The 21,366-nt window shown below is 39.4% G+C and overlaps 1 protein-coding gene across 1 annotated transcript; it reads left to right on the top strand.

Annotated features, from left to right (window-relative positions):
* Positions 1–11,004, top strand: MMP13 (matrix metallopeptidase 13). Its single transcript, XM_037029770.1, has 10 exons — positions 1–174; positions 263–504; positions 1,208–1,356; positions 1,536–1,661; positions 3,938–4,099; positions 5,492–5,609; positions 6,595–6,728; positions 8,510–8,669; positions 9,318–9,421; positions 10,100–11,004. Exons 1-10 carry the CDS (start codon positions 55–57, stop codon positions 10,198–10,200), a joined length of 1,416 nt encoding a protein of 471 aa, XP_036885665.1. The 5' UTR covers positions 1–54; the 3' UTR covers positions 10,201–11,004.
* Positions 11,005–21,366: the final 10,362 nt, after the last annotated feature.

The following is a 21,366-nucleotide window of genomic DNA, read 5'->3' as shown; positions in this document are numbered from 1 at the left end:
AGTAAAGGTGCTCGTCTGTGGGAAGGCAGCAGGCTTCAGGCACAGCCACTCAAGATGCACTCAGGTGTCCTGGCTGCCTTCCTCTTCTTGAGCTGGACACAGTGTTGGTCCCTGCCCATTCCCAACGATGAGGATGATGAAGATTTGTCTGAGGAGGACTTCCAGCTTGCAGAGGTAGAGTGTCTCACCAACCCCAATGATGTGATATATGTGATAAATGCCCTTGTCTTTTAAACACAGGTCATTTTGGTCTCTTTTCTAGCACTACCTCAAGTCATACTACCATCCCCTGAACCCTGCGGGCATCCTGAAGAAGACGGCAGCAAACTCCATGGCTGACAGGCTCCGAGAAATGCAGTCTTTTTTTGGCTTAGAGGTGACTGGCAAACTTGACGACAACACCCTAGACGTCATGAAAAAACCAAGATGCGGGGTTCCTGACGTGGGTGAATACAATGTTTTCCCGAGAACTCTCAAGTGGTCCAAAATGAATTTAACCTACAGGTAAGTCATAGGCTATCCCTCTGTATATTTTGTTAGTTTTTTATAGTATTAAATGTCTAATTTTCAGCATAAGCTATAGATGACAGAATATGTATGGTCCCATTTTTTAAAAAGATAGGCCTTAAATATTTAACTGGAAGTAAAGTAAGTCCAGGAATAACTTTAATACTGTTGATGAACTTGTCTCATAGCATCAATTATCATTATGTTAACTGGAGTCATTTTTTCATTGGAAGTATCAAAGTATTTCTTTCAGATATGACTCAAAATAGAAATAAAAGTAGGCTTCACAAAATTTTCAAAGGTAGTGCATAAGTGCATAAGGCATATGACATAAGTGCATAAGGCATATTTATTATAACAATGCTAAAAAGAGAGAATTCTACTCTCTCCAGGAACTTCACAGAATTATTCATTTGTTGAGGTTATAACAGTACAATTCTAAACTTTCAGCATGCAGTATAAGTTTTATTAAACATATGAATACTTTAAATTTAAAATGCCAATTTGTCAGATATGTGGAGATACTCAAAATGTCTGATTGATTTTTTTATTTTTAAATCTTTGTATGACATTATAGTGAATAAGTTAAAACAACAGATCTCTAGTAGGACTTTTGGAGAAGCTATTACATTCTGAGTTATGAATCTGTACTTCAATTACACCTTCTAAAAATGTAATTGAAACTTTTTCTGTTGACTAGAATTGTGAATTATACCCCTGATATGACTCATTCTGAAGTCGAAAAGGCATTCAAAAAAGCCTTCAAAGTCTGGTCTGATGTGACGCCGCTGAATTTCACCAGACTTCACGATGGCATTGCTGACATTATGATCTCTTTTGGAACTAAAGGTAATAATACAGAATCATGTTTGAAATATTTGTATATTCTGCCCCTTAATTGGCTCTGTTTTAAATGTATTCTTTAAGTCACTTGTTGCTTTTTACAGAATTCAACAAAAAGTCACTAAGCTCCTGTGCTAGGCACCACTGGGTATAATTAGATTCTGAACTCTTGCTTTTTTGTGCAGAGCATGGCGACTTTTACCCATTTGATGGGCCCTCTGGTCTGCTGGCTCACGCTTTCCCTCCTGGGCCCAATTATGGAGGAGATGCCCATTTTGACGATGATGAAACTTGGTCAAGTTGCTCCAAAGGTAATATTTCTTATAAAGATATAATTAATGATTATGAGATTAGACTAGACAGTGAACCCATTGATGAGAAGTTAGAACACATACGCATTATATGTAAAAGCATATAAATTATATTTGGTATTTGATTATATTTTCCAAAACAGTATAAAAGTGTATCCTATACTTATTAGTCTCTAAAGTGACATTTCTATAAACCAATGTAAAAAACATTAAAAATGACCAAACTCTGCCTAGTTTAGTGACTTAAGAGATACTTGCTCACTTGGAAATGGATCAAAAACCAGTGAGTTGTTACTGTGGGTACCTTTTGGCCTGTAAGCGCAGTTTATTACAGACATTTATCTTAAAACTACCAGAGCTGGATATGTAGGTCAGAGATGAGTTGAATGTGAGTTTAAATAGCTTTTATTTATTTATTTTTTCTACCCTGGTAGAAATATTAAGGCACAAGCCCAGTCAGATTTCTGTTTCCTGGTAGGTGAGTTACCTGTCCCAGACTTGTCTGTACCACTGACTTTACACCTACCATCTAACAGACCAAGACAGTGTCTCACTCTAGACAGCATGAGACAGACAAGATGAAAGTTGTATTTACAAGAGAAAAATGGAACTTAGGGTTGAATAACTTCAGTCAGTATTTGAATCTCCAAGGCTCTAAAGAATTGGAAATGTTAATTTTGGAAAAACAGTCAGGTTGTTCCAACTAGGACTTAGGATAACTCTGAAGCTGTACTGACCCTGAGTTGTGACAGTTAGAGGTAGTCTTTATAGACAGCTCATTTTCATTATTAATTTAAATTTAAAGGATTATTTTTTCAAAGAGTAAAACTGGGCCTTGAACGATCAATGTCTCAACTCCTCTGCCTCCAGCTTGTCTTTGAAAGGAGAGATCAGAGTTTACATGTTTATTTTCTGACAATTTCATAGGTAAGAATGGTTTTAGACAGAAAGAACAACATTTAGTATTTTTGAGATAGAGTCACGATAAGTCTCAGTTTTAGGTTTCAGCATAAATTCTGGGTTTGAAAGATTTAATTGAAATTAATGAAAATAGGCACAAATATAAATCAGGATTAATTTTTCAGCTAAAGGCCAAAATGGCCTCCATTACTAGTCATGTCAGTGACCAATTACTTGTCACACTGATCATGTGAACTTGAATTGCTCTCAGGGTCTGCACTATTTATGCATTTTCTTCATGCATAGGCTGTGGCAGTGAAGGGGATTTAAGGTCAAATTGAAAACACTGGCTCCAGTTTTCATGTGTTCTTTTTCTTCTCATCTTTGTCTGATTTAAAATACTAGTACAGTATTAGAAGGCTAAAAAACTGGTGGAAAGAATAAATAGAGGAAATAATGTAAATACAGAATCATAGTCTTTTCAAGTAGAGAAAAGTTGGCCAATCCTCTTCAGAATTTCTGTTTCTGTGAACCCTGAGGTCTGGAGATATTCTGAAAAAGGTCATTTGGATGGACTTTGTTTCCGAATATATTCTCAGAGACCCTATTCACCGTGCTCTCCATACCTGGTTTTCATCCTTTTGGATGCTGCCTCCTGTTTGGATGGTGTTCTAGGCAGCATCCTGTGAACAGGATGGGGAGAAAGTAGACTTACAGTTTTTTGTGTAGAAAAATAGTACCTATCCAAGAATAAACTCTGCTCTGTGTACTCACCACTGTAAAGCCCCTTTTTCCCACCCCGCATGAACCCTCACGTAAGGTCACCACAGTGCACTCTCCTCATCTGCCCTGAGAAAACAGAGAGCAGCCAGGATTGCTAGTAAATTCTTATTGATTATAATTACTTGAGAGCAATCTATTGCTATTCTAATTATGTGCAACTATAGTGAGAGCACCCAGTTATTTATAAAGATTAAGGTAATTTTTAAATCTTACCTTAAGCAACTGAATGTTACTTTTAAAAAGTGAGGAGAGCCCTGGCTGGTGTAGCTCAGTGGATTGAGCACAGGCCTGCGAACCAGAGGACCGAGGTTCGGTTCCCAGTCAGGGCACATGCCTGGGTTGCAGGCCAGTTCCCTGCAGGCCAACTCCCAGCAGGGGACACACCAAAGGCAACCATACATGGATGTTTCTCTCCCTCTCTCCTTTCCCCTCTAAAGATAAATAAATAAATAAAATCTTTAAAAAAAAAAGTGAGGAGAATAGCAAAGGACAGGAAATGATGACATATAAAATGGATGAGGAAAATAATGTTCCTTTCATTAAGTAGTCATTAGAGGACCTTGTTTTCCCGTTGTTGCTGTGTTTTCATACAGGCTACAACTTGTTTCTCGTGGCTGCCCATGAGTTTGGCCACTCGCTAGGTCTCGACCACTCCAAGGACCCGGGGGCACTCATGTTTCCCATCTACACCTACACCGGCAAAAGTCACTTCATGCTTCCCGATGACGACGTACAAGGGATCCAGTCTCTCTATGGTAACTCTTAATTTATTAGCTTAAAAACAAATTAGATATAGACATTTATTTAATAAATTATTAGTGAATTGACCATTATCACTTTTGCTGTTGTAGTATTGTTATCAAACGCTGAGAAAGCGTGCCCATTTGTTTTTTCCAAATCAACCTACCTGCTCAAGTAGAAAGTATTCTATTCTCCAAAGTTTTTATAGAATATAACTCTTTATATTTGTACTTTCTATGTTGCAAGGTACATTTGATATCTTCAAAACGCCTCTGACATAAGGAAGGAAAATATTTTATGCCCCATTTAACCAGTGGAGTCTCTAACCCCTGCAGAGTTTAAACCGCATATCTATAGCTGAGGGTGAAAGCGATATCTTAACCAGCTTTTATAAATTCTGGGCATTCTTTCAACCACTCTAGTTTGCCACAGTATAAACCATTCAAGTGGTCTGTAATAATTTTTAATCAACATACACATTGACCTCTGTATGACTCTCTTCCTTTTTTCCTTCCAAGTTGTCAATAATATTTATAAAGTCATTAAACAGGAACCCGAACAAGCAAAATAACCTGCCAAAAACAGAGTTGAAGCCTCAGTGCACAGTCATCAGTGTAAACACTTCCAGAGCACAGCTCGGAAAAGTCGCTCATACCACCCAACCCATTATTTCCCTTCTGGATTTAAATCTCCTATAGCAGCTAGTGGGGGTGTGGGCAAGCGCTTTGCAATTCTTACTATGTCTACAATCCTATGACCAAGAGACTTGACGATAGAACCCATATGCACTAGGTGGAGAACAAGCAGTTTAGAATGGTTTTTGCGTGCTGCACCCCTTTTGCCCTCATGTGAGCTGGCAACGTTACAGTCACATGGCGAATCATTTTCATGTTGTTGAAGGCCTGGCTCCGGCTTTTCACCGAACTGCAGCTGCACTATGGTAAACTGTGCAGCAACATTAGCTGATGTGGACAGCTGGAGAACTAGGCAAGAGAAAGGGCTCAGATAAGGACTCCCACAGGGAGGATGGGCCACCAGAAATGGCTTTCAGAAGAATGTGTTTCTCAAGAGCTGTCTCTCACTAGGTTGTGCAGAGCATGGGGAAATTTCCTCAAAGTCCCTTACCCTCATTTCTGTCATCATCCTCAAGAAACGTAAATTTGTACTTCGGATGAAACTCAAAGGGTCTTGAAGGAGGAAAGGAGAAGGGGAAGTCCCACCTTCAAGACCTTGGTGGCCCTGGAGGAAGGAAGTAGGACTACCTGGTATTTGGGCCATCACGTAGGAGCAGCAGGGTTTCCTGCCCCCCACCCCAAGAGGGAGCCCACTCCGACTCTCCATTAGCAGGGCCGGGTCATCAATAAGGCCATCCTTGGTAACTTCTTTCATTTATTTTATGATCACAGGTCCAGGAGATGAAGACCCCAACCCTAAACACCCCAAAACACCGGACAAATGTGATCCCTCTTTATCCCTTGATGCCATTACCAGTCTCCGAGGAGAAACAATAATCTTTAAAGACAGGTAAGTATTCTTGACATTATTTTATAAAATCTGCATGTAACAACCATTTGTGAAGCCATGTCCTCAGATTGCCAAGACATCCAGTCATACTTCCAATGGTGTAGTTAACAGTGGCAGTAATAGAACTTTGAGCAGTTTATATATGTATTTCAGATGAAATAAATGACTAATAAATAAACATGTCACTCTTTAATGAATAACCCTGGCATTGTGCAGATATATTTATATCTTTGATATAGTCTTTTTTAGAAAGATAAGCAAATATATAAATCCAATTTGTTTAAGAGCACAAATGTGGAAATTAGATACCATGTTAATAAACTGTTACTCGTAATGTCCACATGGACTCCTTTTGGTGTGAAAGGCTTTGTACTGGGTACACATGTGGGGATACAAGAGAGGGAGTGCTTCATGACCTAAACCTGTAAGTAATGAAAAATGAAACAGTAATTTTTAACATTGATATGTTTATAAATAAGCTTTTTTTCCCATTCACTCATTCATCAACTAATTGTTCCCTCATCTGTGACCCATTAGCATTTTGACCTCCTCTGTTATAGCTGTAGTGACACTGTATTCTACTGCAGGTATTTTCTCATTCAGGTCCCCCGGGCCATGAGATCTTGGCCGATGTAGTATATGTAACTCATGTTTTCTTTGTAGAGCTCTATGCAAGGCCTGGTATATTAGCTCTCCAGTTGCAAGATATGAAAAATTGAGCAAAACACAGCTTCAGCCCACCAAAGACTTACAGCCTTTCACAAAGGTTCTGTGAGACTTTAAATTTTAATACTGAGGCTGGAGTTGGGATAGCACAGCTTGGTTCACTGGCACTTAAGGGGAAATGGAAACCTTTCCTCCATCAGAGATGTTAGAGAATGGTCGTGTCTGATTTGTCTGCATTGATGTAGAGACAGGTGGCTAGCAGGGTGAAAATACTGCATCTACAAAGTGACAGAAAACTGTATTTTTATTTTTGTGTTAGATTCTTCTGGCGCCTGCATCCTCAGCAGGTTGATGCGGAGCTGTTTTTAACAAAATCGTTTTGGCCGGAACTTCCCAACCGTATTGATGCCGCCTATGAGCATCCTTCTCATGACCTTATCTTCATCTTTAGAGGTAAGCCTTCCACTGACAGGGCCTCCCACGTGTTCAGGGTAGGCAGGGATGAACCAGTCTCTTGGTGCTACCAGAGACTTGGTAAAATGATCACCCCTGAAAATATACCTAAATTAAGAACCAAGTATAACAAAATGGAAAACCGAAAGCACCTGAAACCTTTCTACCACGATTGTCCTCAGATTTTACAAGTAACAAGACTATATTATTATGATAAGTATATAAAGCTATAAAATATATGTGGGGGTCCCCCAAACTGGAATTTATTTATAAAATATCATGTATTTATTCTTACATGCTTAAAAACTTCAGTCATCTTCAAAGTACTTTCTACTTAATACAATACATCTATCAAGATGTTTTTCCCACTGCTCAAAACAGTTTTTGAAGTCATTGATTTTTGATGGCTTTTAGTTCTGCTGTTGTTTTTTATTCACCTCTTCACATCAGCAAAACATTTCCCTTTGAGGACTTTTTTTTTTTCATCTGGGAAACCAAAACAAAGAAACATTGCTCAGGGCAAGACTGGGTGAATAGGGAGGGTGGGGGTTGTGAAGTTTTGGCCAAAAACTGCTAAACACTCACTGCACCAATGTGGGCAGGTGTGCTCATAGACCATTCATCATGAAATGGGCAAATGAATTCACTGAAGCCAAACACAGCCTCTCACAACAACCCCAGCTGGTACACTGATACAGACAGGTTCCTAGAACACTCATCTAAGGAGAAAGCCTATGTTACAATGAGCCTGCCCTCCAGAAGATCATTCTGATTATTTTGAGTCCCCCTTGTATAGGACAAATACTTACTTTTTGTTTCATAGCAATCATGTCAGTTTTTCTATTTCCTTTTAAAAATTGTTTAGAACCCTGGCTGGGGTGGCTCAGTGGAGTGAGGGCCAGCCTGTGAATCAAAGTTTTGTTGGTTCGATTCCCAGTCAAGGCACATGCCTGGGTAAAATCTTTAAAAAATAAAATAAAAATAAGAATTACTTACTGAGTAAGCATTATAACAATGTAAATTTTGAAAAATTGAAAAAATATTATCCATAATTCCCCCTCCTGAAAAGTCTATTTAGCATATTTCATTTTCTCACTTTCTTTTCTAGTCTTTCCCTATATGTAACACTATTTTAAAATATTTATATTCATATTATATATGTAGTTTAATATTCTACTTGTTACCTTTACACAACATCATGAAAAATTTTCCAAATTCTCACTCCACCTCATGACCATGATTTACAATTGTTACATAGCATTCTAGTGACATTGTTTCTATCATTTGATTCTTGTAATTAATGCTATAATGAAGTTATTTTTTAGAGACAGAAATAACACATTTTTATCTCATATAAAATTTGGGTTTCAATTTATTCACTGTTCCTACTGTGCTTCTTATTCATGCAGAAATCTTAATGTATTTTTTACCCAGCTTTAAACTTAAAATCCAGAGGTAATAAGTTGGCAAATTATTATTAATTGCCAAATTATTATTAATAAATTGCCAGGTTATTACCAAATTATTATATTTGGTTGGCCATATTCATAATTAGGAAATTAAGACTTTAAGTCATATTTTTATATGAACAATGCTCATATTTCTCCATTTCATAAACATGGTGACCACCAACACTAATTTACTTCTAAATAATTGATTATTGACCACAAATACTAATTTATTTCTAAATGTATGAGTCTTTCTTTATTAAAGTAAATGTCTATATGTGTGATTCTGAATAGATTCCCTTGGATAATGAAACCATCTTTTACTTATTCTAGGCAGAAAATTTTGGGCTCTGAACGGTTATGACATTCTGGAAGGTTATCCCAAAAAAATATCCGAACTAGGATTTCCGAAAGAGGTTAAAAAGATAAGTGCGGCTGTTCACTTTGAGGATACGGGGAAGACTCTCTTCTTCTCCGGGAACCAGGTCTGGAGGTATGGCAGCCATGTTTCCTGACCCAGTACCTGGTGTCGTAGAGGCAAAGTGAGCCTGGAACAGCTCTCACTATGTTACATTAGTATCTCCTGCGTTGTTTAAAACATTCAACCAGTCATACTAGTTTCTGTACTGTGTCATCTCCTGCAGGCAGCCTCTCAGACAGAGATTTTAAAGTTTCTAGTCCTCTTGAAAATATACATAGTTATGTAATCCTCACCTCATCTGAGCCATCTTCTCTTAGCTGTTTGTCATAGACCAACTCTACTAAAACCATCTCTTTCACACATAATGGGAGATCAGTAGAAAATTGTTCAATGCATTTACATATGTTGATTTCACCCTAAGAATTCTTTCCTAATAACACTTTTATAACAGACATGCAATTTGTAAAATGGAAATGAGCTTGTAACCGTCTTTACAAAGATGGCCTTTAGGCAAGTAAAAAAAAAATACGCACCAAACATCCGCTAAATACTCAGTATTGTAATTCCTTGTTTTAAGAAGCTACCAGATGTTTTAAATGAACTTAAAATGTTTAAACTTGTCAATTTTGAAAGATGCCATTATGGGTATTGTACCATTTTAAGGTAATTTCTAAAAAAATGCAATCTATTTAAGAGGGTTTTTTTTTTCTTATTAAATAGCTACGATGATACTAACCACACGATGGATAAAGACTACCCCAGACTAATAGAAGAGGAATTCCCAGGGATTGGTGACAATGTAGATGCTGTCTACGAGAAAACTGGTAACTAATACTATTTCACTGACTGTAATGGAGAGCCCCTCAGAATCATTTCCCTTCTAGAAGGTTTTTATACAGGACTTAGAAGTGAGAATACATCTATGGCAGTTAAGAAATTAATCATTCCTGTGTGAATACTTCCACAGACAGCAAACACAAAATATTGTGCTTAGAATAAATGAGAATTTTATTTCATCATTGCTAATCCTACAAATAAAAGATATCAAACCTCAAACATTATCTTAAACCACACTTAAGGATGCCAGGATGCAAGGAGTATTGCCATAATTCAAATCAGGGGCAGGGTGGGGAGTAAGTTACATGTGAAGGCCAATGGTTATCATAATTATATAATGATTTTTACTTGCATTAAGAAAAGGGACATTATCCCTAACCTATGACAAACAACTAATATCCATACTGCAGACATCAAAATGAGAGCTCGTGACAAGACAGCAATGTGAGGTGTTAATGTAGGAAATCTGGAAACCTTTAGACCGTTTTGGTCCCTTAAACTATAAGCAATGTATTAAAGCATTAGTAGGGTTTATGAAGAAAAGAATGATAAACATCGGCATGTTAAAAAAATGTGGCATCTAACAGAATAGATTTCTAATGGTAGCTGGAGTAAACCCTTATTGTTTTCAAACTAAAAAAATATTTTTGCTCTTTTTCTTATAGGTTATATCTATTTTTTCAACGGACCTATACAGTTTGAATACAGCATCTGGACTAACCGTATCATTCGTGTCATGCCAGCACATTCCCTATTGGGGTGTTAAGCGTCTTTTAAATATTGTTATTTAAACTCTGAAGAACATTTTGGATAATACTTCCAAGGGTATGGGAGGGAGGGGGTAGGGAGAGGGAAAGGTATCAGGGGAAAGCTTCGTTCTGTGAACAAGCTTCAGTAAGTTATAAGTTATCTTTGAATATGAAATATCTATATGGCTGTATGTGGCTGGAACCACATTGAATTTTCAGATAATGAAATTCAGTATCTCTAAGGATCACTTAATTCTTGTGTGTGATGTAGAAGCAATTATTGGTTATATGTCCCACATAAAAAATGGAACATATGGTCTGTCAAAGAGACTTGCCATAATTTTTAATATATTTATAAGAAAATTTTGCAAGGCATAAAAGTAAATCACACATATAATTAATAAATCATTTTTGTCAAAAACTATAAAATAATATTAAAATAGAATTTGGGAGACCATATGGTAGCTACAGATGAACAAAGATAGACCAAAGGGAAATGTCTGTCTATAATAAATATATTGTAAACAACTGCACAAAAACAGTATGGGTTTTGCATTGAAAATATTTGTAACATTTGAAAGTATTACAGACACTAAGGACATATCAAAGTCATTAAAGACAGGAGACAGAGACTAATAGTGAGGACAGTAGATGTGACCTTCGGATTCTGTCTAATTTTCACTTTTAGCAATGACTCAATGGCTACTCTCAAAGAAGACAAATATTCCTTTGTGTATTTATAGAAGATAAAGAAAATCTCTCTGTATTTAAACATTTCAGGTCTTTCAAAAATATTGAAGTATTAAAATAGTTATCAAAATGATTTAGCCCCCAAAGTGAATCTATGCGCTTTCATCTTCCTTGACACTTTAGTTTGATTCCTGATTTCTCACCATAGTATTATCACTTTCTCATAAATTATTTGATTAAGACAAAAAGTAGCATTTTTACCCTATTTTTATTTTAATTGTTTATTTTACTTGGGGTATGTAGGCTGTACAGATATAGACTAAAATGCACTACTCATAGATTCGAAGGATATATATTAAAAGAGAGACTCCCCAAAGAAAGAAAACAGTTTAAATAGATTGTAATCCCCTTGAGGATGGGCAACAGTGCTTTTTTCTTTCATTTTTTGGTCAAATCCCTCAGAACCTTTTACAGTGCCTGGCGCCTGGCATTTATTGAACATACAAATGGCCATCGAGGGAAGGATCATTGTGCCAAGGGACCATGTTTATAAAACCTCAGGCAAAGAAAATAAAGTGTGTTATATTAGCAAAATGTATTAGGAAATATTTATATTGTTTATAATAAAAAAGATATTTTCAACAAATGGTATTTTACGGTATATTTTGTCTTTTGGTTATTTTAAGCTTCCCTCAAAAGATGTCCATTTAAATTATTCCTTTTTCTTGCCAATGTTTCTTGGTGAATGTAGCTCACTCACTGTCCTAGTTTGTTTTATTTGTGTTTTGTAAGAAGACTAAATCCAGAATTTAGAATTAATTGTACTGGGCTATGTTAACTAAAATTCCAACAGAGTTTCATTAGCCTGGTACTGGTACTGGTACTGGAACTAGTACTGGGACTGGGACTGGAACTGGAACTGGTACTGGTACTAGAACTGGTGAGCCCCTTTCGGGGCCAGCTTGCCTAGAGAGTATTGCTGGGTAATGAAGGGGAAAGAGCAATAGATCTGGAGTTCTAATGTCCACTCTGCCATGAACTTTGCATGGCTTTGGACAGGTCATTTAGTCTCTTTGGGCTTTACTTGTCTGATGTTTAAAACGAGAGGAGGACTAGCAGCTCTGGTGAAGTTGGGGAAATATGGGGAGACAGGAAACTAATGAAGTAGGCAAACATTATCTATTTGGGAATATCAGTGTTCACTGAGCTTAAGACATTAGGTCCCTTCTGTTTTCCTAAACATTGCCCATCCCCACACATTTAGTAAGTGTCTGTCTAAATGCAGGCACATAAGATGTTGAGACGAACCAAAACAACTTGGTTTCTACCCCTGAAGAGCTTCTATTCTACTTTGGAGATAAAAACAATAAAAACTAAGTGAACTAAGTGCTTTCCCAGGGAGCAGTGACCACTTCTTTGGTGCAGAAAAATCTGCCGATTTCTTTCTCCCAGGGTAGCCCCCAAAGTGAATCTATGCGCTTTCATCTTCCTTGACACTTTAGTTTGATTCCTGATTTCTCAGGTTTGCTGTTAGAGTAGAACACAGTCCATCTACCCATCCATCCAATAAATATTAATTGAGCACCTAACTAAAGTAGATGCTGGGGATACAATGAAGAGCAAAACCTCATTACTTTTGTGGAGCTCACAGTCTAGTTGGGGACACAGATATTAATCAAATAAGTACAACTTACAACTGGGATAAAGAAAAGAGACATGGTTCCCTGAAAGCATCTAATAAGATTTCTCTATGGTGTATATAGGGAGAGGAACACTGCAGGGTGGTTCAAGAAATGCTTCACAATAGAAGCGACACTCAAGCTAACATAAAATATGAACAGAACTGGGCAGTGAAGAGAATTGGGGCAAGGGCTCCAGGCTAATCCCTCCAGACTGGAGTGCATATGTTGAATGAAGCTGAGTGGAGAGTTTCAGTTGTGTTTTATGATGATGTAGGCAGAGTAGAGATGGGTAAACTGTACTGAGAAACCCCTTAGATCCAAGAATGTTCCTCCTAGCTTTCTCAATGCCAAATATAAATTAATGGATCAATAAACAAAAAATTAACATGGGTCATTCTAGGGATTGGCATGTGAATATCTACCTTTTAGTAATTGAGTCAGGTGATAAAAACATTAACTTTTTTTGAGCATTTGCCTGCTTTCTCAACATTATTCTGAGAGAAGGTCTGCCCCTGTCCCTGTAAGAGCGTGGGGGTAGGAGCTTCCCCAGTGAACATGAGTCTGTCTTGGCCCGAACAAAGCCCAGTGAACACAACTGGTGTGGTCCAAGGCCCCTCACTGTCCCCAGCCCTAGTCTCAAGCAGACAGCTGAGCTGACAGGGAAACGCCAGGTGGACGGTTTCCATTTCCTGTCTGCGTAGGAATGGCTGCTCTGGAACAGAGTTTCTCAAGGTGTGTCCTGCAGACCAGCAGCATCAGCACCACCTGGGAACTTGCTAGAAATGCACATTTTGTGCCACCACAGACCTACTGCATGGGAAACACTAGCTTAGGACCCACATATTTGTGTTTTAACAAGCACTCAGATCCCTCCATTCCCACAGTCCTTCAGAGAATGTCTAAATGTGTGCTCCTTGCAACACCTTTTCTGGGAGAGAGTATATGGGTATCACTGGGGCTCAAAACTTTCTAGTAAGATTGTGGGGTCTGCTACACCCCGCTCCAGAAAATTTATAGTGCACAATAGTATATAAAGTAGCTCTCTGTCAAAGCAGCTCTTTAACATTGTTGAAAAGGTTTTTCCAACACATCCAAACGTGGGACCTCATTTACTTTTATTCTTTATCATTTGATTGCATGGTCTCTACAATGGATGGGTATAGATGATAGAACAGATAGATGGTAGGTAGCTAGGTAGCTAGATAGGTAGATATAGGTGTAGAGTCGGGATTATTTCTCTACTCCCATCTCTGCTTCATTCTCAGTTCCAGATTTTAACCTGGTTGGTGTTACATGAATCTGCATCCTTCCACTGTGGCCAGAACACTGAATTCAAATGATCACAAATGTCTATTTGGAGCTTACCCAAGAGGGTGAGACAAACTCCAAAGAGACCACTATGAGTTCAATAGTTGCTTCTCATAGGATCTGATCTAAAATGTGTTACAGTTAAAATACTGTTAGGTCATTCATAAGTGATATGGGGAAACCAATGAATGTGTTGTGGGAAGTAATACTATGTCCACACATGTTGGAGGACCTTTGGCACAGCTAACGTTTTGGGCAAATGCACTGCACTCAAGTTGAATTGCAGCTAGTAATTGTCTCTTTATCAAATAGTGGGGAAGGAGTTTGAAAACCCCCTGAAAGTGAACCAATAGTCCTAATGTGTTTGAAATTGGAGCCATTGACAAGATCCCATGCTGATATAACAAATTTAGTCCCCAATATTATCCTGGGTGGACTCTAATGTTAAATTAAAAACAGTGCCTTGGATCTCCACATCCTCATGTCAGAATAAAAATGCCAAAACATATATTAGAAGAACTCGTAGAAAGATAACCGCCATGACTAGTTACCAAATTTAAGTTCCAGTCACAGAAAAAAATTTGATTTAAGGATTCATCACAAGATGGTGAGTTTCACAGTAGTTCCACTAGGTGGCACTAGCAATACTCTTTAAATGCTGAAATTAGAATCACTCACAAAACTAGTGCTTTCTCCTTTAATGTAGGGATGAGGACCTTGAACAAATTACTGCTGGTTTAATTTCTGACTTTATGCCACTAACTTTCAAATAATGTTTAACAGGTAAGAAATTCAAAAACAGGGGGCTCCAGGTTTCTTATTCGTGTGTGTCTTTGTCGCTATCCCCTCGACTACAAGGCTTCCTTCCCGGAAGTGAGCGTTGGGATGGTGCATCATTCCAAGCCACCGTGACACTTGGAAGGTCCCTTGGAACTAGAGCTGTGAGTCATCCACAGGCCTCTCTGGGTGACAAACTCCAGCATGAGCCACAAAAAAATCCAGTGTACACAGAGGAATGGAATTGTCCTCAAAAGAGTAACCAAACTAGCCAGCATCAAGAGGGAAGAAAACCTCAAATTACTAGGACTATTCTCTGTAGACAAGGTCAAGTTTAGAGGAAAAGAATGCCTAATGTTTCCGAAATTTCTGTCTCCCACGGTTTAGTTTTTCCAGTATTTTTGGAGTTTCATGCCTAGGGTGCGTGAAAAGCTGATTTCCAACTTCTTGGCTTTGTTCTACCTCACTGCTCATTAAGCACTAAAATTGGGCCACAGCTATTTATGATTTCTGGAAAACCAGAGATGGGCTAGGTTTACACCAATAGCACAGACATTTTTGTTAGGGTTTATCATGATGTCTTGTTTGACTAAAACGGTAAAAATATGCCCTAAAATTAGATGCTGTGAGAAGAAAAATTTTTCTTCCATATATATTTAAAATTTATAACCCACTATAGACATCATTCAATAGTGTCGATACACTTCAACTGAGCAGGGAACAGTTACAAGTCCTTGATAGCCATCTGTGAGGCCCTCAGTTCTTGGTTGAAATGGGATTGGACTCACATTATCAAAATCTACCTGCTATATCTTACCACGCTTTACAAGTGAAGATGGTGCTGTTTCCATTTTCATGACTTTATGCTGGATTAAAGATATCACCCAAGCATCCTTAGCTATGTCCCCATCTGCTGTGCCCCAAAGATTTAAAAGTAGTAACTAAAAATATGTTTTTATTTATTTGTTTTTCTTAAAATATTTATACACACTAGCAACCATCTTTTTCTTGACAATCTTCCCTTTCCTTTCATAGTGTGGGCACAAAAATCTAGCACAGCACAGGGCACCAGCAAAAATGTTCCCGTGAGCCTTCCAAATTCTATCTGAAAGGAGTGTTGTTCTCTGTGGCTTCAGGCATGGCCCTTCTGGTTTGTACACTCTAACCATCTCGTGCCTCACCCTAGTGAGTGCCCAGAGGCTGTGACTTTGCTTCCAGGGTACCTCAAGGAAAAGGGGTTCTATGAGCTCTAAGTACCTCTGAGCACGTGGCATACAGTGTGTATGCTTATATTTAAAATGTGTGCTTGTGTTGGCTCTGCTTCTGGCAAACTGCCTTGGATCATTCTGAGCTGAGCAGAGGGGTGAGATACAGCACCAGCTCTGCCACTAGCCAAGCCCACTCTTCTGAATCCACTTATCAGGCTTTATCCTTTAATAAATAGGTATGCCTAAGTAGTTGTATTCCCAATTTCATAGGAAATACCTAATTAAATATAATCTGATTCAATTTTCATTTTATAAATAAGAAGTTGAGGCTGAAAGAGAGGAAATGATGTAAGACCATACAGTAATGTGGAAGACTGGACCATAAAAATCATCCCACTTTTCTATTTTCCAGACCAAGATACTACATGTTTAGTCATTAATTATTTATCAGGGATCATGAAATACATATGATTTAACTGTAAGGATTCCACTAATCTGATGATATAAGGGAAGCAGAGTTGGAGTGTTTATATCGGCTTCCTACTTATCAGGCACCACAATGTCCTCAGCCTTTGCTGGCCATCCTCTCCCCACAGCTGAGGTTGCTTGACCTTGACCAACTTTAGAAGAGATGGAGGGAGCGCTAGTCAAGTGTCTGGGACTCAGTGAAAAGTCCTCTTTGCCAGGACAACTTTGGCTTTGCACCCAGTTTTAACAACTAAGTTTCTGTGTTTCTCTTGCGATTGAGTTGCGGCCTTGCCACAAAACTATACCCCTCCCTTCTTCCCCATGCCAGAGTCCCCGCTCTGCAATGCTCTGCTCAGAGAACACTGCTTTCTCTTTGGCCCACCTGAGAGGATCAAGTTCTTGTTTTTGCCTCAGCCCTGAGGCCGCGTCTACTATTTGTCCTGAGGCACTGGCCTCTTCCTTCAGTGAAGACATAAATACTGAGCCAAATACAACTATGTTGATTTTGTTTGGTCCATCCCAAACATCTTACATTTCCCTCACTCTCTCTCTCAGCCATCAAGTTGGCTCCTTCAGAAAGAAAATAACCGTCAACTACAATGACCTGCATCTGCATTGCACTTGAGCACCCACCTCATGGCCCCACTCCGAACACTGTCAGCACAAAAAGCCAGTCACAACCTCTGCTCCTCCCATCGCTCTCATCCACATCTCCTAAAACTGTATGTGTTCTTTGACCTCCTCAAGACCACCTTCACCCAGAAGCCAGGATTCTCCCCGACAACTATCAGGTCTCTCTTCCCAGAAGACTCTTCTTCCCTTCCTGCCCCTGGCTTTGTTCAGCGTGGCAAGGGACCTGTGCACATGTGTGTGAATGTCCCAACCTGTAGATCCATCCATACCCCTGTGTCCAGTAGCCCCTGGCCACCATCAGGAATGTGCGCACCATTGAGGGGTCCATCTGTCCATCCTTGATAGAACAGATTGGTGGAAGAGGCCCTTTCAGACCTCAGTATTGGTGAATTCAGGAGATCCATGGTATAGAATAACCCCATTTAGTAGAAATATGATGAGTCGTATGTAATTTAAAATTTTTGTAATTAAAAAGTTCACATAAAAAGTAAACAGAAACAACTAAGATGGAATCTAATAACACATTTTATTTAACTCAATGTAACCAACATATTTCAATTATAATTACATTTTTAAAAGTTATTAATGAGATATTTTACATCCTGTTTTGCATATGAAGTCTTGGGAATCCCGTGTGTGTTTTATGCTTAGGGCAGCACATCTCAATCCTAACTAGCTACGTTCCCAGTGTTCAGTAGCACCTGTAGCTAGAGGCTGCCAAAGGGGCAGAGCGGAAAGGGAGCAGACACGGGGTCCAGACGGGCACGCCCACAGCTCCTGGGAGGGTTGAGGTCTGAGCAGAGCAATGTGGGCTCTTCAAAGTGTGGTGCTGTCACATCCCTTCATTTTTCTCAATCTATGAGTCTCCTTTCGTCTTCACTTCATTGCAAATCTAACCAGACCTCTTGACAACACCCAGCTCCAGGGCTTCTTTGTCCTTTCAACACTCCAGCTGACCAAACATTTCCATTTCCCTTCAAGACAGAATGTGCAGGGGCTGTTGGAGAAAAGCACGCTGCCGTCTGAATGTGTCATCTCCACAGGAGGATTAGTTTGACAACCGGATGCTACTCTGGGAGGCTGGAGGGGAGAAATTGGAGCCAGTATTATAATATGAACAAGTAATCCAACCATCTATTAAATATCGTGCCTTAAGATAGTACTTAACCTGCTCCTAGGATCCTGGTGTGAAATCCTCAGGGAGTCTCAGTCTCTCTGAGTCCAATATAAACCACATTTCTAAAATGTGGTTGATAATAATAGTAGTGGATCTTCACCCGGTTCTATGTTCCAGAGCTGTTTAATTGCTTTACATGTGTTAATTTGTTGGTGGTGGAAACAGCACCAGTTTTGACTAGTGACTGGACCTCAGTTAAGCAACCTAGGTGCTTGAGTTCTGACTAAGAAAGAATTCAGAGTCAAGACTCAAGCTATAAGAGAAAGTTTATTTAGAAAGTCACAGAGGTAGAAGAAGTAAGACGTAGACGGAATGGGCTCAGGAAAAGAGTTACAACAAAAGAAGGGCCCTTGGAGCTTAGGAGAGAGAAAGGTAAAGGTGACATGCTTGGGTGGGGGTGGGGCGGATGGGGAGAAGAGAGGAAGGAAAATGGTGGAGGCAGCTCCAGAGAGAAAAGGAGATTCTGGGTCCTCCATCTTAAGGGTTTTTAAGGGTCTGGATTTTAGGAAGGGTCCCAGAGGAAGATCTCAATAGAATATTCATCAACTTTCCAGGTGTGTCCTTTCATGGTCATGGTTTCCACTGATTGGTTGGCACCCAGGCAGAAGGGCATGAGTCAAGGCAGCTGGTCCTGATGCAGCCCTGGCATCACTTGTCTCGTTTGCTGCTTTTCTGGGCCTGGAGCTGAAACACAACTGAGGCCTAGATGTGATCTCTAGGGGTTAATACTTAAGGGAGTGGTTGTTCAAGGGCCTGCATGGAAGTCACATGAGGCCACTCTTTAGCCCCTGTTTCTCCTCCAAGGGGGTCTACCACACAACTAGTAACATACCAAGGGAGGAAAGGCCAGGGGAGAGCCTGAACTGCATGACCAACCACATGAAAAGTCAGGGGGTCTAAACCACATGACCAGTAAAATGCTAGGGGAGGAAAGGTTACCCTGGGGGAGAGGTCCTTGTTTTCTAGTTTTGCCCTTCACACCAGCGGCTTTCCCCCGGGGGGCCTCTGTACCTAGCCCACCCTCCTTGTTCTGCTTATGTCTTATAACTGCCCACCACAAATTTACTTATTGTCACAGAAGTTCTATTTTTGTTTCTACTTTATGAGTGAGCAATCAAGCACAAAGGTTAAGAGCCTTGTCTTAAGTCATACAACTGTTACGTGGAAGAACTGGACCTGGAACCCAGATTTTATCTCTGGCACTATGCTGTAAACCAAACTAATGCATATGTTGCTGAGCACATTGTAAGCGCTCACAAATGATAGCTGCTACCTGAACAGTGCTGGTGGAGGTATGCAGTGTGAGTCTAACTAAACCAGAGACATGAAGCACATCCACAAACCAGTAGCTGCATTCCTTTCGTCAGATTGATTGCTGTGAACTTTAACCACTTCCTTGTGCACACAATCTAATTCTCTTCAGTTTAGTCAGATGACTGTGTGTATATCCTCTGTGCTTCACGAGAACATAAAATTCTGCTGTAATAATTCCAAGAAGGAGCTTTCTGGAATTAAAAATAAAAACATCAATCATCCACTTCTTTACAGCTAGTAAGTCCTGCCTTTCTTCGTCTGGTTCTGGGCCAACAGAGGCTCTTCCTACTTGAGTGTGATATCAGAAAGAGTTTGTGCCCTTTGTGAAGACTATCTGATAGGCTATTTTGCTGTCTGTACAAATAGTGGATATCAGCATGGGAATACGTAGTTTAACAAAAAGGATAGAACAAAGGATAAAGGATTTATCATTGGTTCATGGAACACATGTGAAAGGCTATTGGAAGAAACCGTTTTTCTTTACTAGATGTCTTATTTAAGCTGGTTTTAAAATTCCTGAGTGTACACAAAGCCCAGGGGGAAAGGCCCAGTGACATCTAAGTTGCAAGGAAAATTAGCCAATCATCAGGGTTTCTCCCAAGGAAAGGTAAGGACTAGACGGAGATAAGAAGGCACTGTACTCTAGGGTATGGCCTATCTAAGACTAAAATCCTACTGGATCCTCAGGATGAGCAAGGACAGAAACTGTTGATGTTCAACTTTTTTTACAAACTTATTTCTTCCCATACTTACACAACTTAACCAGGCCACATGACCCAGCCAACTAAAAAGCACAAGGTAGTCATTTTTTCCAACCATGAGTCTGACTTTATTTCTGCATCACTAATTGAATCAACTCTGAGCATTCATAGTGTAGCTGAAAACTAAATCCTCTGGTCCTAAACCCATTGTTTTATAACTTCATGGTGTGGGTGTAGTCGTTCCATGGACAGCTCACTGATGTGCCCCACCCTTACCTGAAAGCACTATAAATGTGTCTTCACGCTACCTGAAGGATAACTGACCTAACTCTTAGCCTGTCTCCAACCCCAACTGAAAGTTAATGCTGTCAATTCCCAATTCCATTTAAGGTGTTCTCTTCGATGGTGTAATCATTGATGATTCTTTACTTAGTGACTGTGAATTAAGACTTTGGAGCCAGGGGCAAAAAACACACCCTGGGGAGGCCTGGTTTTAAATCAGCGGAATGCCTGTTGCTGAACATGATATCATGTTCATCAGAATTGAGTCAAGCCTCAGAAGGTTCTTGGTACATGCCCTTGAGACTCATTGTCATAGCTGAGTCTCTCAAAGAGACTGGCAAGCTACCACAAACAAAATGGTCTCCCCCATTTCTCAGAATAAAATTCAGTCTGTATGTGTTATTGTTCATCACTTTTTCATTCACTAAACATAGTAATTCTTTGTACATAGCGGACTAATTGTGTTCGACAAGATTGTTGATATATTTCTCAGGGAGGAAGCAAAATTAGGTTTCGGTGTGAAACTGAACCAAGCCGTCCGAGCAAAAAGTTGAAGTAAAAAGTGCCAGGACATATTTAGTTAATCATGTGAGTTGATCTGTAGGTTACAGTTATAAATGATCAGGTTATCTGGTCTATGTGATTTTAAAAATAGGGAATAAACAATTTTCCATGGCAGACTAGGTAAGTACTTATAGTTCCTGACCCCTGAGAGCCCAATTGGTGGGCAGAGGAGTTGGGAAATAACAGGTCCTTCCACTGATTGCACCTGCCTTCTCACTCTCAATGAAAATGGGAAAGTTCTAGTGATTCCTTAAGTAGCTGTTCGTTGGGGTTTTATAATTCTACTGTATGTCTAGACAGTCACTGCATCAAGCAAAGTAAAGACAGCTGCTAATGTTGTGTTTGTGGCACTGAGCACAGCATCTTCGCTGTGTCCTCC

This window comes from Sturnira hondurensis, unplaced genomic scaffold (genome assembly GCF_014824575.4).
Source record: "Sturnira hondurensis isolate 20B ecotype Veracruz unplaced genomic scaffold, ASM1482457v3 Scaffold0020489, whole genome shotgun sequence".
In the NCBI taxonomy this organism is placed as follows: domain Eukaryota; kingdom Metazoa; phylum Chordata; class Mammalia; order Chiroptera; family Phyllostomidae; genus Sturnira; species Sturnira hondurensis.
This window is presented reverse-complemented; position numbering and strand designations above follow the sequence as displayed.

Bases quoted from the DNA above. Each gene is read 5' to 3' on its own strand.
- MMP13 (XM_037029770.1), top strand. From the start codon at position 55: ATGCACTCAGGTGTCCTGGCTGCCTTCCTCTTCTTGAGCTGGACACAG. The intron at 505-1,207 runs GTAAGTCATAGG...TCTGTTGACTAG, and splicing joins AAAATGAATTTAACCTACAG to AATTGTGAATTATACCCCTG. The intron at 1,662-3,937 runs GTAATATTTCTT...GTTTTCATACAG, and splicing joins TTGGTCAAGTTGCTCCAAAG to GCTACAACTTGTTTCTCGTG.